The following is a 26,480-nucleotide window of genomic DNA, read 5'->3' on the forward strand; positions in this document are numbered from 1 at the left end:
ACCCTGCAACTTACAATAGGACTGAAGGATCTGTCACTAAGGTTTTATTACCATGTACCAAAGCCTTCAGAGGTTTTGTGGAGGTGATGCCTGGGTGGCTTTATTGACTTACACTGTATCAGGCAGGTGGTTTAATATGTTATGGGTCATTACATAATAAAAGGATCTGTGTAAAATGTTCAGGTTCGATTTTTTTATTTGGTGTGTATGTGGACAGGAGGGACAAGGTGTGTGTGTGTGTGTGTGTGTGTGTGTGTACGCAGTGAATGGAGCGTACAGCCTACAGGTGGTAGTGCAGTGTGTTATGGAGCTCTGCTCGCTCTTTTCGCCGTGAACCTGCGCACAACCGAGGTGGAGACGGAAAACACGCAGCGTGTCGGAAACTATACACTGGCCACCCTTTCATTTTATTTTTCTTGTTGAAAACATAAACCGAAACTTGGTCAGGCGGGTTTGGGAAATTACTGCAACGTTCAGCCAGTTAGGAAGTGTCGCCGTGACTCACAGTGGTTAGCATGCTAGCTAGTTTGACGGACGCGTCTCCCTTTTTCTTCCTCCAAGGAGCTGATAGTATTAAAGTCCCCCCTCGGGGGTAGTTGTGTGTTTTCGCGTTATCGCGCAGTTTGCGTGTTTATTGTTTTTTTTCTTCTTTGTTTAACGTACAATTTGGCCTATAAACCTTTTGATGAGTTTCTACTGTAAGAGTCGCAGTAACGTGAAATGTCAAGCCTGCCTCGGCTGGTAGAGGACTAAACCGCCATAGAGCTGTAGTGGACTAAGTCGGTTGAGCTGCTTCGGCTAACGGAGACCTTCAGATGTTACGAAAGTGGGAAAGACGAAACGATTTGGATCACGAAGAGCCGACGTTATGGATTAAAGCTGGGATTTGGGGTTAAACTTGGCGCTGGCCAGCAGGCTAACCTCGCTAGCTAGCTTAGCTGCAGCAACCCACCAAGTAAGTTTTGCAGCTCTTTTCATTTACTTTGCTTTCAGCTACTGTCTTTTTTTTCTTCAGCTGGACAATAAATCAGCAAGTTAAAGAAAAATCTTACTGCACCTGATCGACTTGTTCGACTAGTCTGATTTCTTGTGTTTTTTTAGTTTTGTGATAAACTACTGTCGATTGATTAGCTGACTCAGTAAGCTGTTAAACTGTTGAGCAATGAAGATGAACCTTAAGAGTCCTAAAGTCTTTTTCACACACACACACACACACACACACACACACACACACACACACATTATATATATATATATATATATATATATATATATATATATATATATATATATTCTCCAGCAGTAAATGAGGTGATCATGTTTATTGACATATGATAAACTTGAAGACATTTTCTCCATGTGCACCTAATCACCCAGCTATCAGCTTTGAGGACTCCTGCTAGCTGTCAGAGTCGAGCTAATCATGCAAACTTCACATGAGCATGGAGGCCTTCGGGTTCTGTGCTGTTCAGCAGATCATTCACTCAAACATTGAATTTTGCAACTAACTTTGCAATCGAGTGCTATCTCTCCGGCTGTACAGTCGAATGAGCATCTGATATCTGGTATTTTGGTCATTTCCTCTGCCGGAAGTGAGGCATAAACCGTCCACTGGGCTCCGTCCGTAACAGCACAGCAAATGTACTGAAGCGTGTGTGAGGTATACAGCACTATAATTGTTATTCACTCTATATAGCACACTAGAAGGGGTGTATGTACAGTACTGAGCCCTGTTCAGGCCGGATTAGTTTGACACAGATTGGTTAAAACTGATCAGAAGCTCAGGGTTCGAGCCTCAGCATCTTGAAGTCGCTGCCACTGTTGGGCCCCTGAGTGAGGCCCTTAACCCTGTCTGTTCGAGGGGCACTGGGTCATGACGGACCGGGCACTTTCACCCCAACTTCCTAGCAAGCTGGGGTATGTGAATTTTACTGTGCTCTATTCCAACCTTTTTTGGACCAGGTTTACAGAAGACAATTTTTCCCTGGACCAGTCTGGTGGGTGGGTGGGCAGGTTGTCACGTGTAATAACATACATATTATATTACTATTATATTATTTCATTAGTTATTTCAATATTACATAAATAATGAAAATGTAACTCAACTCGCCTTGTGCAGAATTAGTGAGCTTTTTTTTTAATCGATGCATAGGAAAAAAACTGCGACTGAAACAAGCTCTCTCTCTGATCTGTTGATGAAATATAATAGAATAGCCTCTGTCACATAAACATTACAATATTTAGCTTGTTTGAAACCTGGGGTCAGCCATGATATGGCACCCCTGGAGCAAAAAGAGCTAAGGGCCTTGCTCAGGGGAACAAGAGTGGCAGCTTGGCAATGCCGGGGCTTGAATTCCCGACCTTTCGCACCCTAACCCAGTGCCTTAATGACTGAGCTTTTTTTTTTGTTTATTATTATTTATTTTATTTTTTTAGACGAGTGTAATGTGTTCATGTGGATGTGATAGGGAGAAGTCCATATACTTTTGGCCAAATAGTGGGCAAACTGACATGGTCAAGAAAACTCCCCCCTATTATAAAAGACCACTGTGTGGCCAAAAGTCCCACTCACCTAAGGTCAAAGTAATATATAGTAATAACATATTAGATTTCTCCTGTGACAACCATTCACACTTGATGAAGAGACTCTCTTTGGGATTTGAAGAGATCAAATTCAAATTCTATTTGTCACATACACATTCATACAGAGTATGACACTTATACTTATCATACTTACTACAGATGTCCTACTGAACTTCCATTGAAATTCACACTCTAAATGCCTACATCTGAACTATTTGTGCACAAACAGTTAGTGGTGAACTCTCATAGTTGTACAGCACTAAAATGACAGAAGCCTTCCTGTTAGTCAGTGTTGCGCAAATGGATTATATTTTGTCATCCACTAAAACTGGGTTTACAGTAATTATGCGCTTCTTCATTTCACTTCCTCTAGTCTCAGGTCTCCACTGCTCTTGCTGACATTGTCATCAGAAAAATGGCCACGAAGGCCAAGGATTGCAGATTGAGTCAGTGTTGTTTTGTAATTTTTTATTCATATGCATCACATGGTTCGATTTTGCTGGTTACCCCCCCAGGTATTTGTGCAGTCGGTGAAAATATTCCTAGTTTATTTCCCCCATTCTGCAGAGGTATTTTCAGGATAGACGCATCACAGTGAATAGGAACACCTACAGTAAGGGTTTTGCACTGAAACCTGTTGGAGAGGCTTAAAGAGAGGTTTGTATGTAAGAGATGCAAGGAATCCAAAGCCAGGCTGTTGTTCTTAAGCTAGGTTTTAGTTGCTATATTCACCTTTTCACAATTGTATCGCTGCTGTTACCTCATTTACCAAGTGTCCTTGGAAAGTATAAACTCACTTACTCACTCACTATCCGCATAACCACATATTAAAGACATAACCACAGTAGTAAATATACATTTTACATTGTTATACATTTATTTCACTTAGATTATTTTGAACATCATAAATCCCAATATGTGAGCTGTTTATTTACAGTATAAAACTGTCATTCATGTTGCAGCCTTTTGTTGTTCTGTATAAATAAATGCACACTTTCTGACCAATTAGCTTTGAGCTTTCAGCTATGCTGTTTATGTAAAACAATTTAATCGTCACCCACAATATCCAGTGATGTTTACTCGGATTATATGTTATACTACCAAACCTGCCATCCTTTATGCATCTAGCTTAGGAAAACAGCTTAATCAGCATAAACTATTATGAGTACATTTATTCAGAGTATGATTATTGCAAGGTTCTTAATGCGGGCTGTCTTTTCCCCTTAATAAAACAGGATATGAGCCAATTACCATATAAATCTGGAGTGGTTTGTGCTGGAGAGAAACGGCTGGAAATACCCTTTCGGCCATGTTGTGCTCACGCTTTCTGTTGAAGTTCATTGGGAATGTTTCGAGTTCATTGATGTGAAATCAAATTCATAAAAGTATATTTAAATTACCTAACAAAATATTATATATTGAACATGAATTCGCTTCATTGATTAGATGACACCCAAAATATTGGTTGAAATAACTTATAAACAGATTTCATATTTGTCAAATAAAAATGAATATGTTTTCATTAACTAGACTTTACTAATATGTTGTTGTTGTTGTTGTTGTTTTTGCTGCTCAGAGCTCAGACACGTTTAAACACATTGATCATTTGAATCAGTTAAAAAATCCATCGTCTGCCAGAGCAGGCGAGTAGATCACCACGGCACAGCTGGTAATATTATTACTCCCTTTAGTACTCTTTAGTATTCTAATGTCCTGTTTTTTATTCAGCTTGTTTGTGTCTTTCATATTCTACAAACCCAAAATGCATTTCAGAACCTCCCATCCTCCCTTTCCTGTATTTTACTATTTTTTTCCCCCCTTATTTTTTTTGAAGATGACTTTTGTCCCATTTGGTCTCTCCATTACAAGCAGTTGCTCAGTGGTAGCTTACGTTATTCACACTGTTCATTTTGTAAGCAGGATTGTTTAATCTTTCTTCCCAAAGGCCACAGAAACATCTTACTACATTTACAGCAGCGATTATAATGATCTGATGGTCCCTGGGGGAGTGTCATGAGTTTGTGGTAAACAATACAGTCAAATACAGCTTTATAAAGGAAAAAAAACTGACTCTATATTTATCTGCACCTTAAAGAATTAGCAGGATTAACTAGAAATTTGTGATGTAACTCTGAGCATTTACCAGGTCATTGGGTTCGAATCTTAATAATGCCACAGCAGTTCATGGCAGGGAGTTTAAAAGAGTTTAAAGCATTTTGAGAGAGAACAAGCTGAGAGCTGTAGCAGCTAATAAACAACCTGCCATGATTTCTGCATCAAATAGCTAAATATAATCAAACTAAAGGGTTTGAATAATAGCTTTTCCTCTTGCACTGCCGATTCTTTTCACTTTGCACACAACTCTCAACTGTACTGACGCCAGCTCATGTATCTGAGAAGCCAGATCCTGGTGTGATTTACAGCTTTCACTGATGGTCAGAACATTCTGGCAGCTTCCACTGCTGTCCCAAATGGACAGAGAAACTTGGCATCTTAGTCATATCACCTGTTCCTGTGGGTTTGCCCCCTTGGAATGAATCACTATTCGAGGACTGCGGGCCAACAGTCCATGAAGCTCCTGAACTCATTAGCCCTTAGTACAGAGGTGATGTGAGCCCTTGCAAGGGTGTCAGTTGCTCCGTTAATGATGCGCAATCTTACAAGCTGCATCTGGTCCGTTGCCCATATCCCAAGGGTCCGATCTGAGCGCGCAGAGCATTATCAGCAAGCGGTATCATTAAAATAAAATGCTGTGAATTGTGTGCAGAAAAAGTGTGAAACCAGTTCTGCAAGCGCTGAACTATAGATTTCCTGATTGTCAAGGTTTGATTCACACCAGTGCGATAATATCTTAAACATAAAATATAAAACAAGCAGCATGAGGAGTTCAGTAGCAGGAGCAATCAATGATGCAGCTAACAGGTGGGTTACGTGAGGAATTAAATCCGCAGACAAGCATTCAAATGACACACTTTAGCTGGTATCAGTTACTGACAGTGAAGGATTCTGACACAACAAGGAAACGTCCCTGTGCAGTCATCTAATGTAGCAAGCAAATACGTTTCATTTAAAATCAACTTGGTGTCCATTTAAGATGGTGCAGATTAGTATAAGTGGATGAACACATTCAAACACTAACGTTTAAACAGTGCTAAATAATAGTTTTACCTGTAAAGGTGGCTTTTAAAAGCATCTGTAATTAAGACTAACACATCAGCTGGCCTTTGATTCCTTTCAGGAATGTTTCAGGCTTTTGTTTCTTGCATGCATTTACACAAATTAGGAAACAAAGTGAATGCCTATGCCAGTTGAATTTATACATATATATTTATGTGTACAAATACAGTTGCTTGATGTGTAGGTGCATTGTAACCACAACTAAATATTTACTGTTAAATACATCAAACTTCTGTTTATCTGCTACACAATTGTGTTGTCTACTGTATAATATAATAGAAATTGTGAAAATAACAAACTGTAATTCATTTCAATGAGCCATTAAGCTTTGCACCAGTCTCCAAGTTTGTCTAATTTTAACAGGTCTCCTCAGCAACCCCTAAATGCTCCTGAACTTCATTGAGCGCACATTTTCATATGTAGTTATTTTATTATATGCCAGGTTGGCTGCAGAAGTCTTGGTTTAAAAAAAAACAGCTTTGCTGCTGTTGCTTTCATAAGACAGATTAGTAGCTCTGCACAATTCATCCACTTATTTGTAGCTTATGCCCCTGCAAGAGCTACCCATGTATACAAAAAATAAACAAACAGCTTTCCTTTAATAGGAGAAATCTACTTATAAGTTAATATTGCCAGTGTGATCATTTTGGGATCTTGATTATAGAGCTCTAGACAATCTAGAGATATTACAACTTGAAGCGTTTGAAGTCATGGTTCTGTATGGCAGTTGTTTATTATCTTTATGAACAAATGTATATTTTTTGATTGTTAACATTTTTTTATTAAATCCTATATTTATCAATTAGTATCCTGTAATTCTTGGTTTGTTCTCCTAGGATCCATTTAAGTGTAAAACAGGCCACTTAAAAATACATGATAGATTTAACACTCGGTGCTTCTCTCAAGATCAAGGCATCGTTGTGAGAGTCAAATTGCCTGTGGACCTGGAATGAGCGAAACATTGCCCCCCTCCCCAACCCCCATACCATCCTTTTAGCTCTGTAGCATCCAGTACATGGTTTACTACAGTACATAATATATTTATTTTCAAAATGTACTTAATGAACATAATATTTAAAATTAAATGTATAGTGGCCTTTGTGGCAATTGATATTTCCCATACTGATTATTATAAGCATGTGTATTTTTTCCTGCAAGACCCTTTCAGTGCTTCAGTGTTTTTCCATTATATTTTCTCCGGCCAGTGGTGTTTAAAGTTCTGTACTGAAAACAGTCGTAGGTTGGCCCGAGGGTTATTGTAAGTCTGTCAACTGTTTAGCTGTTTGCTTGGATTGTAACTCATGTCTTATGATGTTGTGGGTTGTTTTGTGCAAAACGCTCATCCGAATATGAAAAGAAATATAAAATCTATGCTCAGTGAATAGCATTATGGGACATGCAATAGGATTTTTCTTTTCAAGAGTGCATTTCTTTACACGTCTCTGTGCCATTTATAAATGGATGTCTCTGTGCAACTTTCCCCAGGTGAATGTAGCCCCTCGATCCACACCCACGTGTGTGTCTGTAACGGACATGGCTGCTTGCCCCCCAGCACACCAGAATGGTGACATTCACCGGCAAGAAAGAGTGCCAAAGCCATCCGTCACTGCACTGACACTTCATCTGTACCGCAGCAGCCAGAGTGAAGACTGCGCTCCACTCTGTTACCCACCAGGAGAGTATATCGCTGAACAGCTGGCCATCGACGCAGCCAAGGAGTGTGGTGAGTCAACAGTGGCAATTTATCCAACTTGAGAATAAAGCAGTGATATCTGGAAGAGCTCAGTTGTTCGATTATTAAAATATAATGAAGGAAAGTGACTGCAGATGTTCTTTTATATGTAATTTGTACAGCTAAGCTTGAGTAATATTCACAGAACTAGCCTACAGGTAGAAATGCAAATCCATTAACATGTCAAATGACAAAAAATTAAAATCAAAGCTTTTTTTGTTCAGAATCATTCACCTACTGGGCACAGGCAAGTAAAAAGCTGCTCAGAGTTGCCTTTGCTAAAAAAAAAAAAAACGGGAGTTACTGTAATACTGTAACATATGATGAGTAAGTGAACTAGGTGCAGTTTCCTGAAATTTCTCAGTGTTCATCAGTGTTTCCATGTGAACGCCTGTTCCTCATTCTAAAATTTGTCATTTTACAGGCTATGCTCGGTTATGCCACTGCTGTTTTTATTTATTCATTTTTTGTTTTGTTTTGTTCAATCGTTAAAGTTAATCTGTTAGGTTTGTAACTTTATAGTTATTCCCAATTTGTATAATTAAGATTTTTTACCTTGTATGTCACTTGTCACAGCTGTCACAAGTTTGCATAGAAATTAAATGACCACCTATCGTTTGCTAGTGTAAATGCACATTTATGGCCTCAGTATTGATTCTCTGACTAAAAAGAAATTGTTTTAAACAGGCAAAAATCAGTCCAACGGTCTGTCATACGTTATTGAGGGTACTAAATCTGTTTAAAAAAAAAAAATGTTTTACGGTCACAGCAGACAGCAAATAATACTTAAGTCAGTGTGTGTTGTGCATCAGGTAGTTCTGTACAGAAAAAAAAAGGTATGTTAATATTAAGCACAGGAAATTGAAAAACACCCGCAATTACAGTAAGGTTGAAAATAGGCATCCAGTGTAATATGGCTCCAGTTTTGGAGGGACCTGTCAGTCTACCTCTATTTATTGTCCATCAACATAAACATGTAGCCTGTTAAACAGCTGGGCTCTGGATGGCATGTTCAGTGGGCATTGTGTAGTGATCAAAACAACAGCGCACAACCATAGACACAAAATCTGAAAGTCTTTAAAACTCATGAAAGAAGAAGAATTCTATTTTTGATTTTATTTTGGATAAAATGTTGATTTTGGGGAGAGGTGCAAGATAAGTCAAAATTAGTCAATATAAGGTCTTTAGCAGATAAGAAGTTGTGGTTCAAAATGAATATCTTTTTTTTTTCTTATGTGAGCCCATTCTTATTTTAGATTATGATGGCTTAAATTTTTTTTTCAAACAAAGTGAGATAAAGGAGAATAAAGGGCATTAGTAAGAGTTTATTAAGAGTTACTAAGAGTTTATTAAGAGAACACAACCCAGCTCAGTGTTTAATAATGCACCTTTCCAAATTGATTCCTTTAGCCGCATAATACACACGTGCTTAGATTTTTAAATCATTTCATACACACTTTTCAGGTTATTTGCACTAGTGACTTAAAAAGCGACTGTTACACCTTTAAATGTAAAACGAGAAAAGGATTGTTCGCCTTTTAAGCTTGAGTGGGCACAAGTTCTTTTTGGCAATGAAAGTAAATGGTTAATTGATTAGCCCTCTGTTTGACCCTTGCGTTTTTTTTGTTTTTTTTGTACAGGTGTGTCACCAGTTTACTTCAGCCTATTCAGCCTTTATAGAGAACTTGACAGAGTCTGGTTATCACCCAACCACCATCTTCACTTAGATGAATCAGCTAAAGAAAGCTTGATCTTCAGAATTAGGTAAATGTGTTTAGAGCTGGAAACTGGTTGTTGTTGTTGTTGTTGTTGTTGTTGTTGTTGTTGTTGTTTGTTTGTTTGTCAGTGAAAGTTATGTAAGATGTCAGATTTTGTAAAAAAAAAAAAAAAATCAACTCTGATCTTCAACATTTTGCTATTGAAATAAAGGTTTAAATAATAATAAAGATTTTTAGATCTAATTTTGTTTATCAGGTAAATGCTTATGGAATGTTCTTTCTGTATCTTGCTTTAATTAAATTCTTTTTTTACTTTTGTCAGAAATGCTTTTTTTAAACTCTATTTGCATGTTGCACTTGTTTAAATTACTTTAAATGAAAGATGGCAGTCTGGTTTAGTTAATCAGAGCATAGTCTACTTTTACCTGCAAAATGTACTCAAGCTTCCTTTTAATTATTTACTTACTTACTAATTTACAGGTATTACTTTCCTGGGTGGTATAGCTGTGGAGCCTCTCGGGCTTACAGATGTGGTGTTGCCAAGGGATCTGAGAGTCCGGTCCTTGATGACCATGTTATGGCTTATCTTTTTGCTCAGGTAGGTTGCTTGCAGCTATGGGCAACTAGTTTCTGCCTTGCTGCATAACACAAGCGCAGACACATTTACCGGGCATAATTTGTGGACAAGAAGTGAAAGCATGGAATAAATTAGTAAACCAGGGCAGTCATTATAGAGATGTTCAAAAATTAGGTGTCGCAGGCAAGGACTTTCGGTTTCATCCGTGACGGTAAGCGTGTAGACACACCAGTCAGACTCCAGTTGTCTGGCGCCGTCTCATTTCATTTGGCAGACATTTTCAGCACAAATGTTTCCTGCACAATTTCCATGATACTGGGTTTTCCAGTTTTCTTGTTTTTATTATGATGTATAACTGCCACCTTCATGCACATACATACATACATACATGCATTCCATCGGTCTGAGGTAGTGTTATGTAAATGAAGAGAACTGTTTTACAGAAGATATGAAACATTATAGAGCTGTACCGATCCTTGATTGGTGCGAGTTACAACTAAGCTGTCATTATGTAGATATAGATCAAGCACTTCATTTTATGATTAAATATCAGGATGAGGGAAATTTACATTTTAGAGACTTGTTGGTTGGTTGTTGGTGCCAGGCTCATTTGTGTATTCTAGAAACTGCTTATCTCTTGGGATTATTTGCATGCAACATCTCTAGTGTATACAGAATGGTGTAAAAAAAAAAAGCATTTATTGACCAGAATCCCTAAAGAAGAAAATGCTGTATTGATAATCAGTTACAGAAAAGGAATGTTAAGACTGGTTCAAGATCAGAGCTGTATGGTGTGAAATTCAGTTTGAGCACCAATGATTAATTCTAGGTTTCCTGGTATTTACTTTATATATAAAAATATAAAACTGCAGTTCTAGGCTAAGGGTACAACTTACTCTTTCTGTTCCTGTTATTACCTTGAAACACAGATATTTGTGTTCCTATAGTTCCGATTATCTGTGAGATAATTATTTATATGAGATGCCAAAACCGGTGCCTGTAGGACAAAGTTGACCCATGGCGACCATTGATTTGGCCCATCATGCCATATATGAGGGGCAAAAAAATGCCTTCTGCAAAAACCTTTGAGAGAAAACCTGCTTTGTGTCATTCGAGGTCTCTGAATAGCTAAATTAGGCATTTTACAATCATTTAGATTGTTTCTTATTGTACTATAAGTTTCACTGAACTACAACTTTAAAAATATAACTGCATTAGTTACTCAGATTAAAGAGTAATGTTTTCTATTTGTTTTTAAATACTATGAAATCATAAATGAGTGGAATCATGGCAACTTTCATTAAAAAAAAAAAAATATATATATATATATATATATATATATATATATATATATATATATATATATATATATATATATATATGATAAAATTAAATTAAAATACAATTTGGTATAATGTGTTTTTAAATGCGTTATACCAAAATGCAACATTTACTTTTAGCTCATGGCCCTCAATGAAGTTAGACTTTTGTCCCTTCATAGGAAAACTTTGGGCCCCTTTCATTTAGATAAATGCAAATGTAAAAAATGTAAAAAGTGTAAATAAGCTTTAAGAAAGTGCATTTTGATTTTGGTAATAGGGTGATTAAGCATAATTGTGTTTTTTATGAGGTGCAATCTGTGTTTATTAAAGAGAAGGCAATGAATCATCATGATCTTTCAATATATGGACGATTCAGAGGTTAGTTACAAACTTAATTACGGTCATGTCTGGAAGAACTCATATTGCCTGTGTTTATATTTGCAAGTTATCTGTGTCCTCAGGTAAATATGTTATTAGGGAAACATTAAATTTACATGTATTCATTATTTTTCTGTTGTGTAAATGCATGTGTTTTTTTAAATATTGTTTAAGTGCCTGTAAATTAGGTTTCGGGCCTCAGAGGTAACTCTCTTTAAGTAAATGGATGACAATTTTGTTTTCAGATAATACATTGAGTAAATATGAATTGGAACCGGGTATATCCTGGATATAAGCCCTTATTTACTAACCAAATGGCAAATAAAGGAAACTCATACACGGGACATCCAACAAGAGGGCTGTCTCCAGTTTTGTCTTTAGTCAATATTTTGGTTTGTACTGTTTACTAGAAGGTTAGGTAGCGCTTGTCTAAAAATGTTCAAGTTCACTGTGGAAATAAAGTTTAACCCTTTCAAGAAAAGTAAAATAGATTTTTCAAATCTTGCAAGTGCTGGTCTAGCAGTTCAGGTCCAGTATTGGGTAACCATGTACATGTTTTTAATTATTGTTTAGTTGGGTTTGGGCACCAGTTTTGTTTGTTTGCCTGAGTGAAAAGGTGGGTCAATTTGAGAACAGCCTTCTTCTTCTTCTTCTTCTTCTTCTTCTTTCGGCTTCTCCCATTAGGGGTCACCACAGCAGATCATCTGTCTCCATACCCCCCCTGTCCTCTACATCTGCCTCTTTCAACCCAACTAACTGCATGTCTTCCCTCGCCACATCTATAAACCTCCTCGGTCTTCCTCTTTTCCTCCTTCCTGGTGGCTCCATCCTCAGCATTCTCCTACCGATATACCCCATGTCCCTCCTCTGCACATGTCCAAACATCTCAATCTCGCCTACCTCACCTTGTCTTATTTATCATCATCCATTCAATTTCCAGCTTCACAATCATCACCATCAGAAACTCTCTTCACCTTTACTACACTCTTACTGTATTCTTCCTTCAGAATCACCTCTCCACCATTTCTTTTTCCACCCACACCATGAAATAACAGTTTAAACCCACCTCTAATGTTCCTGGTCTTACTCCCTTTCCACTTGGTCTCCTGAACACACAACATGTATAACTTTCTCCTCTCCATCATATCAGCTAACTCTCTCCCTTTACCAGTTATAGTACCAACATTTAAAGTACCAACCTGAACCTCCACTCTCCTCCACTTCTCCTTTCACTGCCGTCTCTGTAGTCGTCCTCCTCCTCTCTTTCTCCTCCTCCGGCCAAAAGTAGTCCAATTTCCACTGGCACTCTGTTGGCTAATGATACCTGTGGTGGTCGTTGTTAACCCGGGCCTCAACCGATCCGGTACGAATTTCTCTTTCGTGATCTGCATATTTGATTTGGCACATGTTTTATGCTGGCACTAAGAGTGCACTGCCTTGTGCAACCCTAATGGCTGGGTTGGGTCAATTTGAGAACAGTACAGTGTTATCTACTCTGATTGCCATACATCTTTATTTCTTCATTTTTTGCTCACATTTAAATAAACAATTTCTTCCCTTTTTTTGATTGCAGTGGAGGAGTGACTTTGTAAATGGTTGGGTGAAGCTGTCCACCAGCCATGAGACCCAAGAAGAGTGCCTTGGTATGGCTGTTTTAGATATGATGCGGATAGCCAAAGAAAAACAGTGCTCACCGCTGGATATTTACAATGCCATAAGGTATGAATATTTAAGAACCAGGTAAATCACGGCGTGTGCAGCAGCTGCCGATTTCTCTGTCCTTGTAACGACTTCATTTGCTTCTGCATCTATTTGTATAGTGCTTTTAACAGTTGACATTATCATAAAGCAGCACACACAGTGTCGCCTGACCTAATTTCAGACCTTAATATCCTGTTTGGCTTTTGATCTGTTTCCTCTTTGCATTCGTACATGTCTTGAAGATATCAGGAGGGTTTCACTGCTGCTTTCATCTTGCTTACAAGAGTGTAAGATGTGCTTAGGGGGAAAAACAATACAGGTATATGGTTTGAGATACTTGTCTGTTTGCTTTTTCTCCGCAGCTATAAGTCCTTTCTCCCAAAAGACATGCGGTTGAAGATCCAGGACTACCACATAGTAACACGGAAACGAATTCGCTACCGTTTTCGCAAGGTAGTGCAGCAGTTCAGCCAGTGTCGGGCCACACCACGTGATCTTAAGCTCAAATACCTGATCAATCTTGAGGCACTTGACTCTGGCTTCTACACAGAACGCTTCCAGGTCAAAGAGGCCTTAGCAGGCCAGGTCACTATAATCGTCTCTGCGGATCAAGGCATTCAGTGGTGCCGTGAGAAACAAAAGGACGCCCAGCAAGAGGTTAGCAAACCATATTAGTTCACTGATATTTACTGTTGGGTTCCTGGACAGTGTGGATGTATGAATGTGGTGTTTTTCTCTTATATTTTTTGATTTCTCATTTGTCCAAGTGTTCATTCACGGATTACATTTTCAGATTTGACAGGAGCAAAGTCAAGAATTTTGCAGCTGATTTTATACAAAAGAAGTTTTTTGCATTTAAGAAGGCTATTTTGCCCCATTAAACATTTTTGGAGAGCTTAGTGCATACTTATTATTATTTCCAACTGTCTTATGCACAGAAACATACATTATAATAAAAGAAGGAGACACAAGAACATACTGGATCTGCTTCAGAATGTGGCATAGAAGCTCTTTATTTGCTTCACAGTTGCTGAAACAAAAATGAAACAGGTCCTGCATACTCAATCTATAGAAATACAATTGGTTAAAAATGAACAGAATATTATGGGCAGGTTTTTTTCGGTTTAAGAGATTAAGCTTGGTCGAAGATTAAAAGGCCCATTTTAACTGGACGCTAAATTACTTTCTCTTATTTGGAGATTCCTGCATTCAGACTGGAATGATCTGCCTCAGAAATAGCTGTTGCTCCATACAGTATATAAAGAGATTAAGTGAAACATTTGTGAAGCAAATTATAATTTTTCTGTGTTTGGAAAGGACCTGTAGTTGATCTGAAGAAGTGTACTCTCATACCTGTGCCAGTGTCATTAAACACAGTTTATGTGGTCATTATCCGATTTGTTTGGTCAAAAAACTCATAAAAAGATTTACAGAAATGTCTGAATGGTTAACGGTAAGAACAATTCATCTATTAAGCACTTTGTACAAGTTTCTTTAAATAGTATTGAGTTCTGATTAAATGTGCATGGAATTGGCACTCACAGACATGAGATGAAAAAGTACAGAGGAAAAGGGTTCTGCGCAATCCATGTTACCAAATTTTCCTCTATGAGTGATTTGCAATAAAATCTTTCGAACAGCGAGGGTGAAATTTCAAAATCGCACATCCGACAGCGTTCGTGTGCTTTGATTAAAAAGCAATTACATTTAAATGAAAATATAAAGGAATTGTACAGCACAGATATTGGATATGCTACGTAATGAATAAACCGATAACGTGACTGTCCTTTTTTTTTTTATACAAAGATCATTACTATATAATTTATATACTTATTTACTTTATATTTTCTTTATTTTCGTGTCTATATTGTTTTTAGATTTACACTGAATTTTCTTCACAGTGTGCTATGAAAAGTAATCCTGTGTTATATGAGTACATTGTATAATCACGGATGTCACATGAAGCTATAGGACAAATCTGCATTTTGTTAATTTGTTCACTCCACTGACCCTAAACTCATTGCACAGGATCTTCAGCCATATTGTGATTTCCCTCACGTGATTGATATCAGTATCAGGCAAGCCAGCAAAGAGGGAGCCCCCAAGAGTAGAGTCGTCTCCATCAACAAGCAAGATGGCAAAACCCTGGTAAGATTGTCCTTCAGCATGATTAGCTCAAAATTACAAGCATTAAATGTGAACATATCTATTGGCTTATAACTGTAAAAGTTGATTGCGTAAATGCAAGTTCATAAAGTGTTATTAATAACTGTTTATTTAGCTGGAAATGCAGTACTTTGACCTGAGTTTTATGTTAAATGTTCCTCATGCTTTTTTCTCATTTGCTATGACCATTAATTAAGCATGTGCGATCCAGTGGAAATATTTTTTCATGTTTTTGAATAGGAGCTGGAGTTCTCCTCCCTTGCCGAGGCTCTGTCATTCGTGTCTTTGATAGACGGCTACTACAGGCTGACCACCGACACAAATCACTACCTCTGTAAAGATGTTGCACCACCTCGATTGCTGGAAGCTTTAGAAAACTACTCCCATGGGCCAATATCGTAAGCCTCATAATGTTTTTTAACAGGCAAAATCTTTACAGATCAAATTCCTTGGTAGTATAAATGACATTTTTTTGGTCAGCTGAAAGTCAAATAATTGGACATCATTAATTCATGCATTTTTTATTGTCTGAATGTGCTGTACTGACCATCTTACATCATGTGCTTGGAAAGCAGAATGGAGTTCGCCATCAAAAAGCTGCGCATGGCTGGAAACCAGCGAGGTCTTTTTGTGCTACGCAGCAGCCCCAAAGATTATAACAAATTCTTCCTGACATTTGCTATTGGGGTATGTTTTCTTTTTTTGATATTAGGCAACTGCACACTTTGCCTTTTTTGTCTATTCAGCATAGTTATTTTATCCAAATGATGAAATATATAAATATTAATAATTTCTTTAAATACTAAACGAACAAAGTTTGACTTAAATATATAGCATGCAGGCATTGCAGTCATAGGATCTTGGATTGTTATGCCTGAATATGCAAGTCACAGTTTTAAATCTGATTGTGATTTGAAAGTAGATAATAGGAAGTTGTTACGTTGCTCTTTGATTTTTTAGATCGTGATCATGATGGTTCAGATAGGATTCAGTCAAACTTTATGAACGTAAAGCTTGTGATTTAATGCAGTAAAAGGTTTGATAGCTAACATAGTCAGTTTTAGACATTTTATATGGTTTTGGTTACAATAAAAAAATACAACAGATTATATAGGATAGACAGTTCACTTTATATACATCGGTGTTACAATGGGGTAGCGTGTGAATACATTCAGTTTTCAGTTAGTTAATTGTTCTTTATAGCACAAACCCGATCCCAAAAAAGTTGGGACATAGTACACATTGTGAATAAAAACAGAATGCAATGATGTTTCCAATATTTTATTCAGAATACAACATAGATGACATATCAAATGTTTAAACAGTCTGCAAATGTCTGGGGACTGAGGAGACAAGTTGCTCAAGTTTAGGAATAGGAATGTTGTCCCATTCTTGTCTAATACAGGCTTCTAGTTGCTCAACTGTTTTAGGTCTTCTTTGTTGCATCTTCCTCTTTATGATGCGCCAAATGTTTTCTGTGGGTGAAAGATCTGGACTGCAGGCTGCCCATTTCAGTACCCGGATCCTTCTTCTACGCAGCCATGATGTTGTAATTGATGCAGTATGTGGTCTGGCATTGTCATGTTGGAAAATGCAAGGTCTTCCCTAAAAGAGACGACGTCTGGATGGGAGCATATGTTGTTCTAGAACTTGGATATACCTTTCAGCATTGATGGTGCCTTTCCAGATGTGCAAGCTGCCCATGCCACATGCACTCATGCAACCCCATACCATCAGAGATGCAGGCTTCTGAAGTGAGCGCTGATAACAACTTGGGTTGTCCTCGTCCTCTTTAGTCCGGATGACATGGCGTCCCAGTTTTCCAAAAAGAACTTCAAATTTTGATTCGTCGGACCACAGAACAGTTTTCCACTTTGCCACAGTCAATTTTAAATGAGCCTTGGCCCAGAGAAAACGCCTGCGCTTCTGGATCATGTTTAGATGTCTTATTTTTTGACCTATAAAGTTTTAGCCGGCAACGGCGAATGGCACAGTGGATTGTGTTCACTGACAATGTTTCCTGAAAGTATTCCTGAGCCCATGTTGTGATTTCCATTACAGTAGCATTCCTGTATGTGATGCAGTGCCGTCTAAGGGCCCGAAGATCACGGGCATACAGTATGGTTTTCCGGCCTTGACCCTTACGCACAGAGATTGTTCCAGATTCTCTAAATCTTTGGATGATATTATGCACTGTAGATGGTGATTTCTTCAAACTCTTTGCAATTTTTCACTGAGAAACTGCTTTCTGATATTGCTCCAATATTTTTCACCGCAGCTTTGGGGGAATTGGTGATCCTCTGCCCATCTTGACTTCTAAAAGACACTGCCACTCTGAGAGGCTCTTTTTATACCAATCATGTTGCCAATTGACCTAATTCGTTGCAAATTGGTCCTCCACCTGTTCCTTATATGTACATTTAACTTTTCCGGCCTCTTATTGCTACCTGTCCTAACTTTTTTGGAATGTGTAGCTCTCATGAAATCCAAAATAAGCCAATATTTAGCATGACATTTCAAAATGTCTCACTTTCAACATTTGATATGTTATCTATATTCTATTGTGAATAAAATATAAGTTTATGAGATTTGTAAATTATTGCATTCCTTTTTCATTCACAATTTGTACATTGTCCAAACTTTTTTGGAATCAGGTTTGTAAGTCCACACCCAGATATAAACTGATTTTTATAAACTTACTTTATAACAAACTTTCTATAAAATCATAAACAATTAGATCTTTGAACATAGCAGATTTAGAGCAATTACCATTAAATGTATTTAAGATTTCAACCTGATTTTCTTCTTTTAGGTGTGTAACGAGGTGGAATACAAGCATTGCCTGATCAGTAGGTCAGACAGTGGCGATTATGTTCTGAGTGGGACTAAAAGGACCTTTAGGAGCATGCAGGAGCTGCTCAAATGTTACCAAAAGGAGACCGTTCGATCAGACGGCATCGCCTTTCAGTTCAGCAAATGCTGCCCTCCCAAGGCCAAAGGTCAGTAATGCACCAGAATTTCTCAGATTAAGAGTCAGATATCTAAGGAGAGATAACTAGAAGAAATGTATAGGGTATTTTAATTTGTATGGATTTGCATTACTGCCTTTAATTTGTCTGAAATTACTTCGACCTAATATACTTAATATATATGGTGTTTAAGTTTGTTCAAATACAATTTAACATTAAGGTGTGCTTTACTAATATATATATATATTTTTTTAAGATATTTGATAGATATTGTTTTTATGTATTTAATCTGTTGCAGAAAAGTCAAATCTTCTGGTTTGTCGGAGTAATAAAGGTTTAGAAGTTCTCCCCTCACCCTCGTTACAGAGACAGAACATCAGTCAGATGGTGTTTCACAAAATCCGGAAAGAAGACCTTGAGTTTGTAAGCATGCGTTCTCTCTCACTCTCTATTTAAAAGTCCAATAATCTATTTCTAGTGTAATTCTTTAGGAGCACTTATAGAAAAGCCTAAACATATCATATATCCATGTGGGTTTGATTAAATATCTTACTTCCAAACCTCAAAAATGGATTAGGCAAGATAGAAATAGTTAATAACTGACAATCACAAATTTTTACATTAAAAGTGCACATCTGTAAAATGTGATGTCATTTTATTCAAGCCAAGTACTGGTGTATGTGGTGCCTGTGTACTTACAGTATCTCTTTTTAACAGGGTGAGAACCAAGGCCAGGGAACTTTTACAAAGATTTTTAAGGGTGTTCGGAAAGAGATGGGAGACTACGGAGAAATGCACCAGACAGACGTCATCATCAAAGTCCTCGATAAAGCACACAGAAAATATTCAGAGGTGTGTAGCAGCGCAAACAATTTACTGTTTTTTAATTTAATAAGTGCCACACGTTTATTTTAATTCTTTTTTTTTTTTTTATCTGCAGTCCTTTTTTGAGGCCGCCAGTATGATGAGCCAGCTCTCCCACAAGCATCTGACATTCACCTATGGCATCTGTGTGTGTGGCGAAGAGAGTAAGTGTGTATCGTGTTTCTCCCTAAGCTATTATAGTCACCCTCTACCCAACCTTCTGTATTACCCTTTAAGCACCATATGTCTGCTGATCAGTTTTAATTGGTGTTCTTCTGTATTCTGTACAGACATTATGGTGCAAGAATATGTAAAGTTTGGCTCCCTGGACATTTACTTGAAGAAAAACAAGAACAGTATCAGTATTTTGTGGAAGCTGGAAGTGGCTAAACAGCTTGCATGGGCCATGCACTTTCTGGTAAGTCTGATAGTGTTTTTATTTTATTATTCTTTAAAAGGAAGGACACTTTATACATGTGTACACAAATAAATATATATATAATTATTTCTTTCTTCATATTTGTTCCCAAAAGGAGGAGAAGAACCTAGCTCATGGGAACGTATGTGCCAAAAATGTTCTTCTAATACGTGAGGAGGACAGGAAGAATGGCAACCCTCCCTTTATTAAACTCAGTGACCCAGGCATCAGCATCACAGTGCTGCCCAAAGAGAGTGAGTGAACATCATACTATATAGTTTTATAATAATTATAATATTTTATTATTAATTCATATTTAATGCCATGTTATCCAACGTAAATTATTTTTTAGTGTTCTTAATCCCCATTAAGTGATGTGTACTCTTCTCTAGAAATCACCACATCCTTCAGACATATTAATTATCTCTATTTTAAATAAAGGAAGCTTGTCTCAGTGTGATGCAGGTTTTAGGAAACAGAAGAGGATATTTAGACATAGCGCAGGGTTTACTTATGCCTGTTTATGCTTATTTGAACTACTTGGATTTGGGAGCTCAGGCAAAGCCTATTTTATTTTCAGTTTTACTGGAGAGAATCCCATGGGTTGCTCCTGAATGTATTGTGGACCCCAAGAATATAAGCCTTGCTACAGATAAGTGGAGCTTTGGCACGACTCTGTGGGAGATTTGCAGCGGAGGAGAGAATCCGCTTGCCAACATGGACAGCTCCAAGGTAAGGTAATCTCAACAGACAAGTTCATGTGTTATTCAGAAAATGCAAAACATGTTCACTGACCACTGCTTCATGTACCAGTTAACGATTATTTTTGAGCAAAACTTTATAGCATGGACACTATAATCTGTAAACTTATAAATGATTTCTTCTGATTTATTCCCTTCAGAAACATTTGTTCTATGAAAAGCACCATCAGCTGCCTGTTCCTAAATGGACCGAACTGGCCAACCTGATTAACAGCTGCATGGACTATGAGCCAGCATTCAGGTCATCCTTCAGAGCGATTATCCGTGACCTCAACACTCTCTCTTGCCCAGGTTTGTGGTCTGTACACAAACATAGTCGTGGGAATACGGCTGGCGAGACAGAAACAGACGAAATCTGTTTTTTTTCTGAGCTTAGTGGAGAAGGTTTTTGCATTGCAGCCTTTAATAACAGTATAAATGATATTTTATATACAGTATATAGTGCAGCCTGACCAGGACCTGCACTAGGTTTTACCATATCTGGAGAGTTTGATAACACTGATATTGTGTTGACGTTGTTCTGCAAAATTATAGAGTTATAGAATGTCAACGTGTCCATATATGTATCGTATGTTTTTGTTTTCAACAAAAGAAGTAGATTTACGTTTGTTTGTTTTTGACCGCAAAGATTAAGAATTGATTTTGTCTCTGTCCACAGATTATGAAACGGTGATGATGGAGAATGACTTGGTCCCCATTAGAACCGGAGGCCTTGTGCTTGTCACAGGAACTTTTGAGGACCAGGAGCCGGTGCAGTTTGAGGAAAGGCATCTGATATTCTTACAGCAACTTGGCAAGGTAGTTCACTTTAAATGCTCTTTATCATTTTCCAGGCAAAAGTAAGTCAGTGGTGTCCAGGTGTCCACTTATCCTGTGCATAATTAGGCCACTGATCACATCAGAATCGGATAAGAATCAGAATCAGGTTTATTGGCCAAGTGTGTTAACACACACAAGGAACAACACTATACATTTAGCTTATAGACACGATTATACAAGACAATGCAGACTATACGACACTATACAGACAATACAGTCAGTCAATACATACAATAAATCAGTCTGTTGTAATGGGATAGAGACCATTTTTTATACATGGGTAAAATGTCGACAGTTTTAAACATGTAAGGTCATTTATAAAGAAGCAATGAGCTGACATCCACAATCCAGTCTGCAATGCTTAATGCATATCTATAACTGCTTTTCAGACAGGCACTAATTGGCTTTGAATTCAGCATTAATGTCTAAAAGACAGCAAAAAAAAAATAATAATAATAATTCCCTGTCTGCATATGAAGATGTTTGCCCCAGTGTTACTGTATTTTTTTTTGCACAGTGAATCAAACTAATTGTCAAAAGCTGGACCACAGTAGTTTAGGTTTTGTTAAGTCGCTCCACACCCCTTATTAATAAATGGCAAATTCTTTAATTTTTTTTTATTAATTATTGTTATGCTAATTAGCTGTTTTGTGCTACAGGGGAACTTTGGCAGTGTAGAGATGTGCCGGTATGACCCCCTGCAGGATGGTACAGGGGAGGTGGTAGCAGTGAAAAAGCTCCAGCACAGCACTACTGAACACCTGCGTGACTTTGAGCGGGAGATTGAGATCCTAAAGTCTCTCCAGCACGAGAACATTGTGAAGTACAAAGGAGTGTGCTATGGTGCCGGTAAGGGGTTCTGTATATTATAATGTCCTCCAATCTTTTTCTACAATTATATATTCAAATGTAGATTCCGTGGTTTGGGAGTCCATGTACATTAGGAAAACGTGCAGTGAGAAACCTGGAATTTTTACATACAGCAATGTAGAGTTTAGCCAGAATGGGTGACTTTTGTGTGAGTGACAAAAAAGTCAGAAGAAAATGGCCAGATTGGTTTAAGCTTCCAGGACGGACATAGTAACTCGTATTTATTACAACTCGTGTTAAGCAGAAAAGCGACTCAGCATGCAGAGAACATTATAATTTGTGTTGGATGAGCTACAACAAGAGAATATTACATTGGATTACACTCATGCCAGTCAAAAACACTAATCTGTGGCTATTAAAGGCATAGACACACCCAAACTACTGTACAGAAAGAAAGAAAAAAAACTGGACTTTTTTTTTCCCTGAGATGTTTTTTGGATAATTGACATCAAATGCTTTATTACTCACCGTAGTTGTAATGCCATATCTGAGTTGCTTTAGACTTCTTGTCAGCTCAAAACAGTCTGGTCATTCTCCTCCGATCTCTCACATCGACAAGGTGTTCCAGCCTGGAGACCTTCCAAAAACAGGATGTTTATTTGTTTGTTTCGCACCTCATTCTGTGTAAATTTTAGATAACTGCATAAATGAGAAGTGTACAGCTGTTCTTGTGTAATTGCAGAGTGAGTATATCAGACATGATCAAAATATGTTTTTTGTCCAAAATTTGTTTTTGTAATGATCTTTGAGACTAGCTTGATAAGTCGAAAGCTTTCAAAATTTTATAAAGGGTCAAGCTATATATATATATATATATATATATATATATATATATATATATATATATATATATTAATGTTTTTTTATCTCAGCTGATTTGCTGCTTGTTTAAATTTACCATTCACCATTTGTACATTTACAGTTTGATGTAGCAGAATATAAATACATTGAGGGGAAAAAAAAATATTTAATCCCCTGCTGATTTTGTACATTTGCCCACTGACAAAGAAATGATCAGTGTATGATTTTAATTTTAGGTTGATTTAAACAGTGAATAATAATAATAACAAATGATAACAGAATAATAACAAAAAAATCCCCCAAAAAAGTATTTCAAATAATTTTTTAATTGATTAGCATTTTAAGGAGTATATAATCCTATATATAAGTATATCATCCCCTATCAATCAGCAAGACTTCTGGCTAATTTTAACCTACCATTCAAATTATAGACTAATCTTTTTTTTTCCCCCAGTGGGAAAACGAAATAATTCAGCAGGAGATCAAATGTTTTTTCCTTCACTGTATATATATATATATATATATATCACTTCTAGCATGCTCTAGATTTTCAGATGTTTTTTCTCCTTAATTCTTTCACATCACTGAGTGGTTCCATTTGTTGTGACCAGGAACAGTGTGATCCTGGCTGCTGCTTTTTACGCCATGCAATAGGTTTAAAATATATATAACACTGAGTCATGCAGTGTCAGAAACTACACAAGCTAATCTAGCAGAATCTCGCTAGTCTTTCCACGGTGTGGCATAAAACTGTCGTCCACAAGTTGACGTTTATAGCAGAGTTTAACTGTTCCTCACCCAGTTTTAATGGGTGATGTAATCAGTTAATGACTGTGTTTTGACCTACATATCAAATGTACGATCATTAGCAACTGCTTGGTACAATTGGTTAATGCTACACCTGACTCTGTACACTCTGGGATTTTGTATGACCAAAGTGTGCAAGTATAAATCAAAGGGTGGTCATACCAAATATTCACTTGATTTAGATGCATTTTGAATGTGTTCTTACTTTAAAGCATTTCTTTACACCTGACTAAAACGTTTTCACAGTGCTGAAGGTCATTATATAGTCCATTATGTCATTATAAACTTTCCAAGCTTACTAACAGCTAAAGCAATACAACTATGCATACTGTCTCTGTAATAATAAATGTTTATTCATAATCGAATTTCATCCTATTTACATTCGTCCAGATCACATTCCTAAACAAAAAACATTTTGCTGTTCTTTTTTTCCAGGCCGGCGAAATCTTCGACTTGTGATGGAGTACCTGCCATACGGCAGTCTGAGAGATTATCTCAGCAAGAACCGGGAGAGGATTGACCACAAGAAGCTTGTGCATTATGCCTCTCAAATATGCAAGGTATATAAGTGATGCATGACGATATTCATGTCTGTTTCATTTGGCTACTTCCTTTTCCAATTTGTCAATTAGCTCCTGGGCCACATGATTTTTTGTGTAGAAGTGATATACAATGATATTTATATATACATATAAATAAATGGTTTGTGTTGACACAGGGTATGGAGTACCTTGCAAACAAACGGTACGTTCACCGAGATCTGGCTACTCGAAACATCTTGGTGGAGAGCGAGACTCAGGTAAAGATCGGTGACTTTGGTTTGACCAAGGTTTTGCCTCAGGACAAAGAATACTACAAGGTCAAAGAGCCTGGAGAAAGTCCAATTTTCTGGTACGATATTGTATTTTGATTTGTTTAGATGTGTTGATTATTTATCGGTGTGTTTTCATTCAGATTTTCTTAAAAAATACAAAAATCTTAAAATCTGTTAGATAAACTATAATGTAAAAGTTGCACAGAGGATTTTGCCAGCAATGGTTTATTATTTATTTTTCAGGTATGCCCCCGAATCCTTAACTGAAAGCAAGTTCTCGGTGGCGTCGGACGTCTGGAGTTACGGTGTGGTGCTGTATGAACTATTCACACACAGTGAGAAGCGCTGCAGCCCTCCTACAGTATGTATCATCAATTCACTTGTTTTCCTCTGTTGCCTACATTTTTATTTATTTTTTTCATGAATAAAAAACAGCATGTAAGTGAAATCTTCGAATCTTGTTACTGAACACTGCACGTGATTTTAAATAGAATTTGATTTATTTGATTTTGAATGCCATTGTATGTAAAAGACATCACTAAGCTGCAGCACTCCATCTGTGTTCAGGTGTTTATGAGCATGATGGGAGGAGACAAGCATGGCCAGACTATAGTGTATCATCTCATTGAACTGCTGAAACAAGGGAACCGCTTACCTCAGCCAGTGGGATGCCCCTCAGAGGTAAGATACTCAGGCTTCTCATGTGGCCAAGAAGTGCATATCATGAATAATCCAGACTGAACTGTAACTCTAACTGTAAAGCTTTATTGTCATTGTGGAAAGTACATGTACAGAGCAAATGAAATGTAGTTAGAATCTAACCAGAAGTGCATTTTACAATAAATATCAGTATGATAAATAGGGTGTGAGGTCCATATATACAGGGGTGAGTGTAAAGGATGAATAATGTACAGAGGACATGTTTTTTTTTCTTTAAAATGCAAGTTACACTTTTTTTTTTTTAAATTAAGAACAACTTTTCCATGGGTACTAGGAAATATTACAAAATGTTGACATTACATTTGACATTTATGCAAAGAATAAATTAAATTAAATGATCATATCTGATTACAGTATATATCTGCAACTGATTTTATTAACTGGCAAATCTTTCGAACAAATCTTTTTTTTATTATTCTTTTAGATGTACGAGATAATGCAGGAATGCTGGGATAATGATGCAAGCTTTCGGCCGGCCTTTAAGGAGCTCGCTCTTCGCATCGACTTGTTTCGTGACAGCAGTGACTCAGACCTATACACCCAAGTGCCTCCATTTTAAGAGAGAAACACTTTGCTTTGTGCAAATAACTGCCTTGAAGCTTATCAGCACCAGGTCAATAATCAGGACCTCCATCGTTACTCTCCTTGCTTTTCAGTGTGCCATCTTGTTAGACATCTTTAAGGACTTGGATGTTCTACCAGCCTATAAAAAAAACTACGTTTTGGTTTGCTTCCCCTTGCTAGCAGTGCTAGCACATTACTTTGCCCTGGAGAACTGTGAAAGGAAAAATGCACATGCAATTGCATTCTTTTTATATATGTGTTTTATGTACATATCAATAAAGATTTTATAATTTTATAAAAATGAAAGATGAATGCAATTCTGACTATATTTGGACTGTTAAAAAGCAGTGAAATATAAATGAAGAAAGCTATATAATGTTTATAGATTTCCATCGTCAGACAGGTGGTGTCTAATTAAAATCCTATATTAAATATACATGTCTGGGGGAAGTCATTTTAAAACTGAATTTTTTTTTAGCACTTCGGTTATAACTGATATGCACCTTTTTTTATTGTTTTAATGATTTACTGATGAACAAAGATGAATTCAATTCAAGGATCAGGTCTTGGTGACAAATGCTGACAATTATTGATGGGTAATAGACTAGCTTTAAATACATGTTTGACACACTGATTTTTAGCCTTAATCCTGACAAATAACCAATATGTCAATGCCAGGTCAGTTTTTAATGCTTCTGTCTGCAGCCACATCTGGGTAA

The 26,480-nt window shown here is 37.2% G+C and overlaps 1 protein-coding gene across 1 annotated transcript; it reads left to right on the forward strand.

Annotated features, from left to right (window-relative positions):
* Window positions 1-260: 260 nt before the first annotated feature.
* On the forward strand, window positions 261-26,197 carry jak2b (Janus kinase 2b). Its single transcript, XM_046841760.1, has 24 exons — window positions 261-955; window positions 7,246-7,483; window positions 9,133-9,256; window positions 9,691-9,808; window positions 13,061-13,206; window positions 13,551-13,845; window positions 15,217-15,336; window positions 15,595-15,752; window positions 15,930-16,041; window positions 18,167-18,353; window positions 18,622-18,746; window positions 19,041-19,175; window positions 19,264-19,351; window positions 19,478-19,605; window positions 19,721-19,859; window positions 20,186-20,337; window positions 20,507-20,657; window positions 21,025-21,164; window positions 21,845-22,034; window positions 24,099-24,223; window positions 24,382-24,554; window positions 24,721-24,838; window positions 25,045-25,158; window positions 25,622-26,197. The coding sequence occupies exons 2-24, from the start codon at window positions 7,294-7,296 to the stop codon at window positions 25,754-25,756; spliced, it is 3,363 nt and encodes a 1,120-aa protein (XP_046697716.1). The 5' UTR covers window positions 261-955; window positions 7,246-7,293; the 3' UTR covers window positions 25,757-26,197.
* The last annotated feature ends 283 nt before the right edge of the window (window positions 26,198-26,480 follow it).

This window comes from Silurus meridionalis, chromosome 27 (genome assembly GCF_014805685.1).
Source record: "Silurus meridionalis isolate SWU-2019-XX chromosome 27, ASM1480568v1, whole genome shotgun sequence".
NCBI classification, from domain to species: domain Eukaryota; kingdom Metazoa; phylum Chordata; class Actinopteri; order Siluriformes; family Siluridae; genus Silurus; species Silurus meridionalis.

Bases quoted from the DNA above. Each gene is read 5' to 3' on its own strand.
- jak2b (XM_046841760.1), top strand. From the start codon at position 7,294: ATGGCTGCTTGCCCCCCAGCACACCAGAATGGTGACATTCACCGGCAA. The intron at 19,860-20,185 runs GTGAGTGAACAT...TTTTATTTTCAG, and splicing joins CACAGTGCTGCCCAAAGAGA to TTTTACTGGAGAGAATCCCA. The intron at 24,224-24,381 runs GTATATAAGTGA...GTGTTGACACAG, and splicing joins ATGCCTCTCAAATATGCAAG to GGTATGGAGTACCTTGCAAA.